Here is a 13,451-nt window from a genome sequence, read left to right on the forward strand (position 1 = left end):
TTGTATAACAGTGTAAATGTGCTGTCCCCTTAAAATAACTCAACACACAGCCATTAATGTCTAAACCGCTGGCAACAAAAGTGAGTACACCCTTATGTTAAATTCCCATAGAGGCAGGCAGATTTTTATTTTTAAAGGCCAGTTATTTCATGGATCCAGGATACTATGCATCCTGATAAAGTTCCCTTGGCCTTTGGAATTAAAATAGCCCCACATCATCACATACCCTTCACCATACCTACAGATTGGCATGGTTTTATTTCAGTTAGCCTAATAGCTGGTTTGCATTGAGAGATGATTTTATGGAAAGTACCCCATGCCAATCTCTACGTATGGTGAAGGGTATGTGATTGGATGTAACATCTAAAAATAAAACAAAACAAAACACCCAGAAAAGTCAATACACTTTTATTTAAATCAATTCTTTATTTAGAATAAAATTTACAGTCAGTCATCTCAGGGCATGACCATACATTATATAAACACAAATAAAATTGAGATAGGATTAAAAAAACAAAAACCAAAAAAAAAGTAAATGATAAAGTGACAGACTTTTTTTAAGGTGGGGACAGCAGGTGTTCCTTAAATGAATAGTTTGTATATTATTTATTGAAATGCCTTTCTTATACGTGTTTAAGAGACTCAAAGTACAATTTCAATTAGGAATAATGAAAACACGGGGTTGATTTAGAGCATTTAGCTTTGTGAATATGAAACGTACCTAATAAAATAAAAATGTTTGTACAGAAGTTTCTATCTTCTATCTACATTCGAAGTAGGTAATGACATTTTTGTATGGCCCTCAAACAAGAACAACAAACATGCATGAGGGGGGCAGTGCAAGTCGTAAGGTCGTAACGTGGTTACGTCATACGTCTGCGCCACGTCAAGCTTTTGTTTTCAATGACAGTTTGCACTCTGCACACTTCTTTTAGCTTTATTTTGATAACACAAGTAGGCTAAGTAGTTCAATCGTAAAGTGACTACCATGCACAGAGCCGCGCACAGAGCTTTGTATGACTGGTCTAATATTCTCGGGCCAGCGATGATTCGCCAGTGTTTGAAATGCAGAGGTAAGCTGGAACGTTTGGTCTGTTTGCTTTGAACATGAGCGACAGAGTGCTGCAAATGCTAAAACACTTGTCTAATCTAAACTGGTCAGGATGTATGTGTAGCTAACGTAAAAATAGGTTAGCTATGTTGTGTATTTAGTTTCACTCTATTGTTCTTTCCGTTATTATTGTAGCGTTATAAGTCATGGTCACAGGGTAACAGGGGCGTTACTATGTTTCATAATACACTTGTTAGCTAAGTTAACTGAAAGTTGACCTGCTCCTTGAGATTTTGTTTGCTGTATATAAATAACTTCCTTAAAATAGAAAAACGGAAATCACCAGCCAATCACCAGCCATGTTACATTTCCATCTATACATGCAACCAATTCTCACAACACTTAAAGCAAAAGGCAGCAAAGCTTAAAATGAACACACAGTAAAGTTCGCTTATCTTATAATGTTACAAGGTTCTAACTAAATGTTTGAGCTCGCAACGCGGACGTACTTAAGCCCTGGCGTTCTTAAAAAGAAAATGATTCCTTTTGTGGCCCCTGTGTCGTTGTTTGTTATTGTGTTGTAACCATAGACTGTATATAATAGTGCCCCCGCAGCTGAGCTCACGTGCCTACAGTGTGGTCCCGACCCCATGCGACAGTGAGGAGAAGGAGATGCTGGACCGAATGCTGCGCGTGGACCACGCGGGTGAATACGGGGCCAACCGCATCTACGCCGGCCAGATGGCAGTGTTGGGGCGAACCAGAACTGGACCTCTCATCCAGGTAAATGGACAGAGTGCGACACATGGCCAGAAGTCTGCACTGGCAACAATGTTTACTTGATTTTCAAAATGCATCATCGTTGATATTGATGGCTCCAAATGTCAAAGTATTGTTCAATATCAAGAAATCATGTGTCAGAACAATATTACCAGTGTGAACAATATTACCAGTTTAGGATGCTTTCTACTATAGGATAGTACACATATCAAACTCTTAACTTTGATTCAACACTGATGCATGTTTAGTTATGACACTAGAATTTGATTTGGGTAATAGGGTGAAACTGTAAAGTTATAGTGTATTTTCACTTACAAATCTTGCCTAGTGTGTAGGGCTGGGTACTGAATTCAATGCTTTTTAGGCACCGACCTTATTGCCTCTGAAGTATCGAGTATCGAAAAATGCCTCGTCATTCAATACCTAATTTCAATACCAATAGGAGTAAATCTCATCAGCGACAATGAGCCAATAAGCATGCAGCATGCTTCTACCCAGATCTAATAATGCTGGTGATTGGCTGTCTAATGTTACACGTCGTAGAGGCAGGCAGGAAAAACTCTACATTACGCACAGAGACTGGGCTCATAGTAGGAACTGAGAAATAAATACTAAGATTAGTGCTGTAATGTGCAATATTGTAATTTATTTTTAATTTTGTAAAATTGGTATAAAAAAAAAAAGATGGTATGTCACGGTATTGGTATCGGTACCAGTACTGGTATCGAACATTTTTGAACGATACCCAGCCCTACTAGTGTGGCTTAAATGTTTCATTCAAAATGATCAGTATTGAACATAGAGAAGCTGTACCTTGTTTGCCTGCTTTGTTGGGATTCACAAAAAGAAAAAAAATGATTTGTGCATTCAGCATGAGAGTAACAGCATAATTTTTGACACTCCATGTTCATGTTTGTTTCTCTTTAGGAAATGTGGGATCAAGAAAAGCACCACCTTTCAAAATTTAATGAAATTCTGGCTGAGAACAGAGTTCGACCCACAGCGCTGTTACCCCTCTGGAACATCGCTGGTTTTCTATTAGGTTGGTACAGCCCACAAGCATACAGCAGAGTTATAAAATAACTTACTTTGACAAAAACAAATGCAAAAACAGAATAAGGATTTTTGACACTGTTTTGCTGCCTTTGTCTTGCATTTGTCCACCCACATATTAGAACTTGATGTTGACAGTAGTTACATTATTTCAGGTTGGTGAGCTTGAAGACTATTTCAATAATCTGCTGTAGTTGTTATATGTAATCAGTTGGTGCTTTATTATTAAATCCTAAATGTGTATTTCTTTTGTTTTTTTAAATCTACTCCAGGTGCGTCCAGTGCACTACTGGGAAAAGAGGGGGCCATGGCCTGCACTGTGGCGGTGGAGGAGAGTATTTCAGAGCACTACAATAGCCAGATAAGAGCTCTGATGGAGAGGGACCCCGAGAGATACACTGAACTGTTACAAGTGAGTCACTGGAACTCTGCCACTATCCATTGGCAAAGGCCTTTTTGTGATGGTTCATTAAGGATGTGAAGGAATGTTAGTGTGGATTTTTTTACTCAAGTTTTACACAGAAACAAAGAAGCATCTGAACAATTTAAAGCATAAATGCCAAACATACTTGTAATACAGGGGCTCAAGAATAAAATAACAAAACAGAGGAAGAAGTTCTGAAATGAAGTCGTGATAGTCAAAGTATGACTAAGTGATTATTGAGATTGTATATGTAAAGGCACGACCTTTCCTGAAGGCTGTGTGTGTGAGTGTTCTCCAGACCAATTCCAGATTGCCGTGTTTGCACAATCAGAACAATGAGGTTATATCCATGAAGAATGAATGCACCATATTTAGTTTTTGATTGTTGCGGCTCGTGCACACTGGCCAGCACAAGCTGTTGCCTTTTCAACAGAGGGTTAAAAGGTAGGTTGCATATTTTCATGGAGCTGGTTCAGGTTTTAGTATAACTGGTATCTCCCAGGTTAAACAGTAGGTTTTCTGACATTTTGTCTATAGTGTGTTTGCCTTCACTTACATCACCAGTTGGCAATTGACATTTCTTACTGGGCTGAATGGTTGAGTCATGCAGATAATATGAATGGAACTAGGAAAAAATAGCTTCAGTTTAACCAGTGGTTTGGAGCATCATTCGCATGTGAACCATGTTAATAAAACAATAAAAAAAATAAAATAAAAAAAACATAAACTTGTTAGAATAGCTTGGCACATTAGTCTAGTTAAAGCAGAGCAATGACGCAAAGACATCTGAATAAGTGTAATTACTTAATGAATGGTCTTGAATGGTGTATTTTAATAGGTTATAAAGGAATTCAGAGATGATGAGCTGGAGCATCATGACACAGGATTGGAGCATGATGCTGAAAAAGTAAGTATATATCACTTCTCTTTTACTGCAACATCTACATAAATACTGTGATTTCACAAAACCTTGACCAACGGAGGCCTTGTTGTGTCAAAGTACACTAAAATAAGTACAAAACACATAAATATCAGTAGTCATACATACTAGTATTTAGCTGTCTTTGCAGTTTTTAATGAATGCCGTTTAATGCACAGCAATCTAAGAATGTTTGATCTGTGTTTTTATTTTAGATACCTGGATACTGGCTAATAAAAAATGCAATACAGCTTGGCTGCAAAGCTGCAATATATGTTTCGCAACGTGTCTAATATTGTATGTGGAATAATTGAAAAATGTCACCAATGTTTGTTTGATGTGTTGACTCAGCTTGTATAAATGGTTTGAATTTGAATGACAGTTTGAATTCTGCTCCATTGTAAATTAAGCACTTTCTTGTACTATTGCAAGATTAAAAGTATTGTATTGATTAAAAGTACAGTTACCTATTTGAACAAAAATTTTACTGCTTTGTACAGTGTATAATACATGGACTGTTTAGGCAGGTAGAGGTAACCCCATAGAAATAAAATTTCTATGGGTAACCCTTTCTAAATTAAATAGCAGCTCTACACTGTTTTGTGTAAATCCTGTCTCACTTTTTTGTCGCAATGCTACGCCTGCCTGATAAGTGATGTTGAAAATTGGTGGAGTAAACCCTTTTGCATTAAGATCACTTTGATGATCCAATAAATGAATGAATGGGAGGTTACAGAAGAAATACTCCAAAAAGCTAATATAAGATCTTATTAATGCCTGTTTTCTTCCTTAAGATATTCTTGTATCTGCCAGTGGAGCAATGGACAAAAGACAAAGATCTTACGCCTGCCATTCACCAAAACATAAATACCTAAAATACATATAATGAGGACATATTGTTACAAGCATACACAGCCATCATACCCTTCAACAAACTCTACTGTTTCACATGTAATAGTTCGTATATCAAGCTGAGCAATGACTTGTCATCCTGGCCTAACTGCTAAGCTCCCTCACACAGCTGTTGTGGGTGCATTAGATCACTGAGAAAGAGGGATTGACAAGGGACTTGTCCATGGGCCCCCTAATCTATTAGGCCACTAGCAGGTCGAGTAAAGAGTTAATTCGCCTTCTAGTCAATATCAGTTTGTACATTGGGTTCTGACCCAAAGCCTTGTTACCCATGGTTTGGTCTTTTTTATGCACTGGGGACAAGATGATGCAATGATTTATGGCCAGTGGCTGTGGATGATAGTACTCAAATGAAATCTTTTGATGGGAATTTGACTCTTGGCTCTAGCAGGCAGTAAGGGTGGTTAAATTGAAAACTTCATACTATACAATATATATGAACACAGACGGGTGACAAATTAAAGAAAAACCAACATAATGTATCAGTTGGTTGGGCCGCAAGATAAGCCTCCATCTACAAGTCTGTGGAAATCTGGAGGGATGAAAACCCACTTCTTCCGTAACATTTGATGATAGTGAAATGCCCTGCCTGACATGTTGGTTCAAAATCTCCCAAAGGTATTCAATACGGACTGCGAAGTCCATAGCATACTTATCAATGTACAGCTGAAACAATAAGTTGATTAATCAGCCTGTCGACAGAAAATCAGTCTGCAACTATTCTGATAGTCGATGAATAGTTTAAGTTTTAGCCTTACTAGCGGCTTTGCTCTAGGGAGGGCAATATCGGCCAAATGGTCGGTCGGTCGGTCATTGGAACTAAAGTAGGCCGAAAACAGAATGAAATATGGTATCTCAACAACCATTGGATGGATTGCCATGTCATTTTGTTTATGATCCCCAGAGGATGAATCCTGATGACTTTGTTGAACCTGATGAGTTTTGCTCTAGCGCCATTATGAGGTTCAAATGTATGTTTTTTTTCAAAGATTATTTAAGGAGCCTTTATTATTTGATAGAGCAGCTGGAGAATGACAGAAAAGGGGGAAGAGAGAGTAAAGATGACACGTAGCAAACAAACTTGGGCCGCTGCCAATGACTCATTGTTTGGTTTTAAGTGACAACAACTATTGGACGGGTCGTCATTTAATCAGACGAATTGTACTGACTGGTGATCCCCTGACCTTTCAAATAATGCCATCACCAGATCAACATTTCAATTTGTCCAATACTTAATTAAGGTTAAGAAAATAATCATTAGATCAACTGATATATTCAGGGTCTTTCTTTTAATTCATCACCTGTCTGTATATCAATGTCTGTACTAAAAGTGTCTCACGGAGGTGAGATGTTACCCAGGTTCACAGGCTCTGATCTATTTTGCCCAGCATGAAGTCACAGGAGTTATTTTAGCTGGGGTGGGTTTGCATAACAGACCTAATGTGCCGTATGGCCTCCATTCCTATAAAATAGGTTTTTCCTGCTTGTTTTTACTGCCCATCAGCCCAAGTAAAAGCTGAAGTTAAACAACCCCAAACCGTCATGTTTGTTACGATGGTGGACATTATGAGATGATTGTTTAGTGCAAACCCAAAATAAAATGCTGTGTATTGCAAGTCTAGTTGAGTGATCATAAGCTTCTCTTCTTAGCATTTCTGCACACCATAAAATGGTGATCAGCTAATCAAAATGAGTCAGTTCAACTGTATGAGGGCATCTAGTAATTCCTTAACCTGTTTTAATTGTGCTAATCATTTCTCTGTTTTATTAATTAATTGGTTAGTTTTGCTCATTGCAATGAGTCCCTGTTATGGTCCCTGTGTGTTGCAGCGATTGTTTCTATATTTTCTAAGCTATAAAAGCTTTCTCACTATTACCTGCACTAAATAAACAAGAATAGGATGTTCTTTCTTGATGACGAGAACAAAAAGGTACAAATGTCACTTCAAAAGTCAGAAGAGGTCACCCCACTATGCATAAGCAATATGAGACAGTGGGCAGCTCTGCAAATCAAAGGTAGAGCATCATACATTCTCTCTGCCCCAGATTAATAGTGCTGACAGTTTTATAGCAAGGTACAACTGTTTAAATAAAGCATCAAAAGTACAGCTCCATCTGTAGCACCATTTTGGGTGACGAAATTACCGGTCAATAAAAACAGGAGTGATGACTCGGTCAACATGCAGGTGTTAATAACCACAAACCATCAACTCTACATCTACATTAACTGCCTTTTTTTTTTAAAACTATAGACATAATACTTTTTTATATCACTTTTAATTTCACTAAATCAGAAACTTACTTTCTGCGTCCATCTGTGGCCATCAGGAGTTCATGTGAACTGTTTAGGTTCTTTTCTCAGAATCAATCAAAGGAATCTGTTGAAACACTGACGGAGAAATTGGCAACAAGAATTTGAAAAGGGCAATAAAACTAAACTAAACTGGGACTGTCTTGCTACCCGTGAATAATTGCGGTTGTAAATTTTGAGCAGCACGAATAATACAAATCCTTATAAGTCATAAAAGATTTCGGATACAGATTGTATTGCTTCTTGGCTTGGGTATATGCAGACTGTCAGTCAGCAGGCCTTTCTGGGGTTTATGGTAACTAATAGGCATTTAGCAGGCTCAGGGGAATTAGTAGGTATTGTTTCACTTTAGACTCACCGTAAAACAGTATTGACTTTGTAAATACACAATGGTGGAATATACAGAATAATCATCGCACAAACATGTCCTGTTCGTTGATGAGATATAAGCTTGGGAAGTCAGATTGAAAGAAAAAAATGATAAAATCATAATGTAAAATCATGTGTAAAGCTGTGGCCCACTCTGGCAGGATTTAAAAGTCGACCATAGAAAAAGAATGAGAGGTAGAATGGACATTGAATTGCTTGCCGATGTCATTTGACTAGTTCAAGAGAAAATGGTGATCGTTGTTAGTTGTTGTAGTGACAACACACGTAAAGTGTGTCAGCTCCGTTTTCTTGATGACTTACCAATAGAAATATCGAAGCAATTAAATGCAGCAATCCTCACTTCCTCTCTAGTGGAAAGGCAACAGCAATAAAGAGGGAAAGTCCCTCCCCTTTCGGTGTCCACCATGGGACCTTATTCTGGAAAAAATATGTACATAGTCAGTGGTAAGAGACAAAACACGTTTTGATCCCGTTTGAATCAAACTGCGACATTTATGACTTGCAAACAATCTTTTAAACTGACAAACATTTTATGTGTCCAAATCCAAACGGGATCAAAAAATTATTTGTCTCTCGCTATTCTCTACCGTACATATTTTTTCTGAACTAAAAATGGTGATCCACCGGAAGGGGAGGGACTTCACCTCTCTATAGTGCACAAAACACACAATGCTATTTATGCGGAAGTAGCCCACCACAACAGTCACAGTTTTTTGCAATGGCAATGGTACACATAAACATGGCCGCCGCTCTGACCATCCTGCTGTGTTGATTTGAATAGGAATGTCCATTCTACTGTCATTCTTTTGCTATGGGTTTGACATTTTGGGAACTACACTTGCCGAGAGTTGATGAGATGATAGATGAGAACTCTCGGCAAGAAAGCAAACAAGCGCAGTCACCAAGATGTCTTACTGTTGCTTTTCGGTACTGATACTACATCCGCTTGTATAATCACAAATACAGAGAATATTTATCTTATATACTGTATATACAATTATCTAGTATATAACTATACTAATAATTGTCCACATTCACTTTCTCTATTTCTTCTGCCAGGGATTTCATTACTTTAAGCCCATTATGCTGCAAAGTCTGTCAACCTTGGGAAAGACTAACTTTGTATCCTGACATGATATGACTAAGCATGGACATCATGATTTTAGGTTTTATCTGATGAGCTCAGCCCAGTTGACTGCCTGGGGCGATAAAGCTAACACAGATGTCACCATAAATTGGATGCATAAATCATGTGCATACTTAAGAGTATGCGTTGCCTTGACCCTTTAACAAGGAGTTCCCAGAAGTAAGAGGCTATTTTTTCGAACGGACTCAGTAGAGCTTTTCATATACTTTTCGTTATCCAGGTCAACTATTCACATAGAGCAGCATGAGCCACACTCAGACAGGCAACTCTATAAATAGTAAACATTTTTACTGTTCTGTGGTATGTCTATACATATAAATACCTGCAGAGTGATGTCAGTGTATGCTTTAGATTACTGTGGAACAGTTGATAATGGGTTCAATTTGTTTTTCTTTGTTTTCTTGCTTGTGAAATTATACTGTATGTTAAATTGTGCTGCTGAAAGATGCATGTGTGCATGTCCACGTGCATCTGACTACTTAAACCCATGATAAATATTTTGGGTGACTGTGACCACATGTCCACATGTCTTCACAACACATGATGCAAAGGGCTGACATCACTTCAGCTGGAATCTTTGATTTACGGCCTGCCACACAGTGCCGTCTACCAATCGCTTTGGAGAAAGAAAAAACACACCAAGGTCAGTCCCGGAGGAAGGTTCATCAGTACAAAATTTCCAAAAAATGAATTTCATGATCAGAAACTGTGTGTTGCGCAATTTTCATATGACCACATTTTCACAAACAGGCATACAAAAAAATAACTAATAAAGGAACTCTCGTCATAATTCATATATTTTAAGTGGATCTTTTCAGTGAGGTTACACATCAAATGTAGATGTTTTTCTGCCTGTGCACGTAACAAATCCATTTTTAGTGTGTGGATTTAATTGTTATTGTAACGTGAGGTATATACAATCAAGTCATGACTTTAAATTGACACACCAAACAAAATGGCATGTAAACACATTTTCTGTCTGATCATGTTGTCAGTCCACCACTTTGGTCGAACTATGCCATTAAATCTTGTGCAGACATTCATGGTCCCCAGAGAAGGAATCTTGATTGGTGATCCCCTTACTTTCCTTCGAGCACCACCAGCAGGTCAAAGTTAGTTAGTTAGTTAGTGTTGCACCCTCAGAATGAACTGCCAGGAATACGTCCATCCTCATTTTGCAACGTTTAATAGAAGAAATAGCCATTTTCCCGTACAAGCATGTTTCTGTCTTTTTGTGCGTATACAAAATGCCCTTCTGCTTCTCTTAAAGACAAAGTGCTTCCCTCCAAAAGGGCAAGTACAACATTTGTCATAAAGAGATTATAAATTTAAAAAAGTACATACAGCAACTTATTTCAACTGAGCGTACTGATTTGATGGAATTGACTGGAAAAACAGAACAGTTTTCAGTGCACTGCACCCTTCCCCACTAAAATAAAAATGCTACATTAGCACTACCTACTCTCTCTGGCGGAGCGACCACTGCTGGGTGATGGGAAACACGTCACTAACTGTGCGCCGCTTGTGATTTTCTTCACCGGCAATGTCGCAACAGAATGTTTTTTGCTTTCATCAGTGGGCCATCAGCTCAATCACCATTGTGTTAACTCATTCTGCGATAGATAGTAACTTCATAGACATTTAAATACAAATCTTAAAGATTATTACTTTAACTTTTTTAATTTGTGCTACCATCAGGTCAAAGTTTTCATTTGTCTAATACTAATGACATTCCCATCCACCTCAGCTGTACTTTTGTTTAGTGCTAATTAGCAAATGTTAGCATACTAACACGCTAAATTAAGATGATGACCATGGTAAACATTATACTTGCTAAACATCAGTATAGCCGTTTTCTTAACAACTCCGGACTATGTCTGACGATTCAGGTCCGGATATTTGTCCGAAGTTGCCATTTCTTCCACTTAGTTAGACATTTTTGTTGCCGTCTTCAGGTAAATCACCCTTCTTCTTTTTGTTTGTTGTCTTCCAGTTTTGGAAGACCTACTCTTTTTACACAGGGGCTCCAGCGAACATTACACGGACTTTGTTGTCACTATAGTGAGATATTAAATCATCCAGCCCTACATATTCCTCACAAATCACAGATGTGTGTACTGAAGTGTAAGTAATAAAAACCACGATCAAATGGACAAAAAAGACAGACATCAAGGTGACATTTGTCTGTATCTTCTCTTATCAGATGAGGCTTGCACAGCTGTTTCCACTCTGTGTTGTGCAATAGTCGTTTTGTTGATCAGGTGTAAAGACTTATGTCAAGGACCTAATGCCGAGTGCCCGAGCTTAGCATGACGTGACCCCACCACTGGTATCCATCACTGCACTGACATGTTGGTTCATCCAGCATGACTCCAAGGCCACGTTGCTGCTCCACTGTGTCATGAGCCCCAAAGACAAGCTGTGCACTCAAGCACAGTATGCGCCCACCCCCACCCCCCTTCAGAACCAGTGGCCCACTTACGCAAGAGAATTAAACAAAACCCTGAGGGAGAAGGTAATCATTTAATGGCCAAAATTGTTAAGGGGAAAAACAGCCTATATGCAAGTTGCATGACCTGATATGACCTGATATGTATTTCACTTTAGGCACACACTAACATTTGTGCATGATGCTCTTAGTTCTCTGGTGTCACAACTTGTCCTTTACACATCTTTGACTGTTTAGGATTGTGGTTGTGGCATTCATACTCGAGGCGAAACATATTTGCCTGGATGAAGGTGCGTCTGGCACGCCAATAAGGTGGACAGAACGCATAGTTTGGTTGTGAGGTGAGAGTGAGCTGCAGCTTCTTGCAGCACACAAAACATTTACTTGTCAGCTATCCTGTTCTGTTACATCGCCATCCCACCCCTGCTAAATCCAACACCTTGTATTCCTGCCGTCGACCCCTCCTCCATCTATGACACTGATGCATTGGCAGTCTGCAGAAGGTTACCACGCAAGGCCTCTTTACACCTGGTTTTAAGGATAGTTTAGCGCACCCCACCTGCTAGCCTCCTGCAGTGGCCCAGCACTTTACAGCGATCCCGCTAAGACCCTGCCTGTCGTCCTCACTGATTGAATAGAGTGCTCTGGCAGTGTTACTCCAACCAGGTCTCATATCTCGCCTGAGGCTCGTTTTCATGTGGCTTGTAAAGATGCCACTCTTGTCTCCTATTAATCATGGGCCTCTTTTCCCAGATATGCTCTCCACTGCTGGTGACAACGTAGATTCAGAGTGATGTTGTTGTAGATTGTCAAATTACACGCAACATGGCAGGGGAGGCTGCAAGGCATGATTGTGGTATGTTTTGATTGTTCTAAAAACAGGAGGTTCATGATTGAACCACTCTATGATTTGAATAAGTAGGTCATACTGTTGAATTTTGGAGTGGTTACCTATGAGTTGCTACCTTTCTGGGCTGTGGTGCGGGGCGTAAGTCCAGCACATGACCGCTGTCTCTGGTTCGTTGTTCTTTGAAGCTATCAGCCGACAAATATTCTAGCTCCCGGCCGGGCCCTTAGCTTTTGAGGCTGGTGATGACACACATGCTCAGCAGACAAAGTGCCCGGACCACCCGGGCTTTAGGTGTCCTAACCTTGGAGGTTGGCTGTGAAAAATAACAACACAAGGGGAGAAAGAATGCCTCCTATGCTGCTCAAGGGGCTAAGCTGTTGCCCCAGTCAGGGTGAAGTTCAACATGTCTCATGAGCCCCTTATGCGTTATGTAAAAAGTTTGTTTTTCAAAAGTAAAGAGACACATGTAATAGACTGTAAAAGATGCCAAGAGGGACAATGCTTGACCCGTGACAAGTTGTGGGAGTTGAATCACTGGAGGTGTAGCACACAAATTCACTTCAATCCATTGATCTGAAGCCTGCTGTGAAAAACGTATCATTCTGTCCAATCCCATATCAAAGAAAAACAAAATAGCAGCAATGCCATCTCTTTGTTCGTGACATTCTAGCGAAATGCTGATAGATTTACAGCAACTTCTTTCGTTTTTCAGCTATTTGAGGTATCTGTTAAACAGATTGTTGCATTGATTTCTGGGAAGACAGATGGTGGTGTGCATGCTTCAAGACAACTGAAGGAATGAAGAATTGTTCAGCTCGGTAGATCAAATTCAGTATAGTTATGTCCTTAGGGTACATTTTTATTGTGCGTAGGTGCATACGATCTCACAGACATATTTTTGAGTAGCTTTGTTTTCTTTCTGGCCATAGTTGAAAGTAGCTAAAATAGCATGAAATGCTTGAAAATGAGACAGAAATACCATTTTTCTGTCTGCCAATGCAATGAGACAAACTTTGATAAATCTGTCTGCTTTGTTTATAGTCTTTAAATGGTTAGGTCATTATTGCCTTTAAAATTGAAATCATTGTACGGCCCATTATCTGTGTCATATCTCAAGTTTGAGTGTGGGCTGTGTGTGCTGTTGTGTCCAGTCCCCTAAGAAGGA

The 13,451-nt window shown here is 39.2% G+C and overlaps 1 protein-coding gene across 1 annotated transcript; it reads left to right on the top strand.

The window, feature by feature from the left end:
- The first annotated feature begins 863 nt into the window (after window positions 1–863).
- On the top strand, window positions 864–4,836 carry coq7 (coenzyme Q7 homolog, ubiquinone (yeast)). Its single transcript, XM_039816317.1, has 6 exons — window positions 864–1,073; window positions 1,656–1,834; window positions 2,759–2,873; window positions 3,157–3,296; window positions 4,147–4,215; window positions 4,443–4,836. The coding sequence occupies exons 1-6, from the start codon at window positions 989–991 to the stop codon at window positions 4,518–4,520; spliced, it is 666 nt and encodes a 221-aa protein (XP_039672251.1). The 5' UTR covers window positions 864–988; the 3' UTR covers window positions 4,521–4,836.
- The last annotated feature ends 8,615 nt before the right edge of the window (window positions 4,837–13,451 follow it).

Source organism: Perca fluviatilis, chromosome 1 (assembly GCF_010015445.1).
Source record: "Perca fluviatilis chromosome 1, GENO_Pfluv_1.0, whole genome shotgun sequence".
In the NCBI taxonomy this organism is placed as follows: Eukaryota; Metazoa; Chordata; class Actinopteri; order Perciformes; family Percidae; genus Perca; species Perca fluviatilis.

Excerpts from the sequence above, each read along its gene's own strand:
- coq7 (XM_039816317.1), top strand. The coding sequence starts at position 989 with ATGCACAGAGCCGCGCACAGAGCTTTGTATGACTGGTCTAATATTCTC. Across the intron at positions 3,297-4,146 it reads GATACACTGAACTGTTACAA|GTTATAAAGGAATTCAGAGA; the intron begins GTGAGTCACTGG and ends GTATTTTAATAG. Across the intron at positions 4,216-4,442 it reads TGGAGCATGATGCTGAAAAA|ATACCTGGATACTGGCTAAT; the intron begins GTAAGTATATAT and ends TTTTTATTTTAG.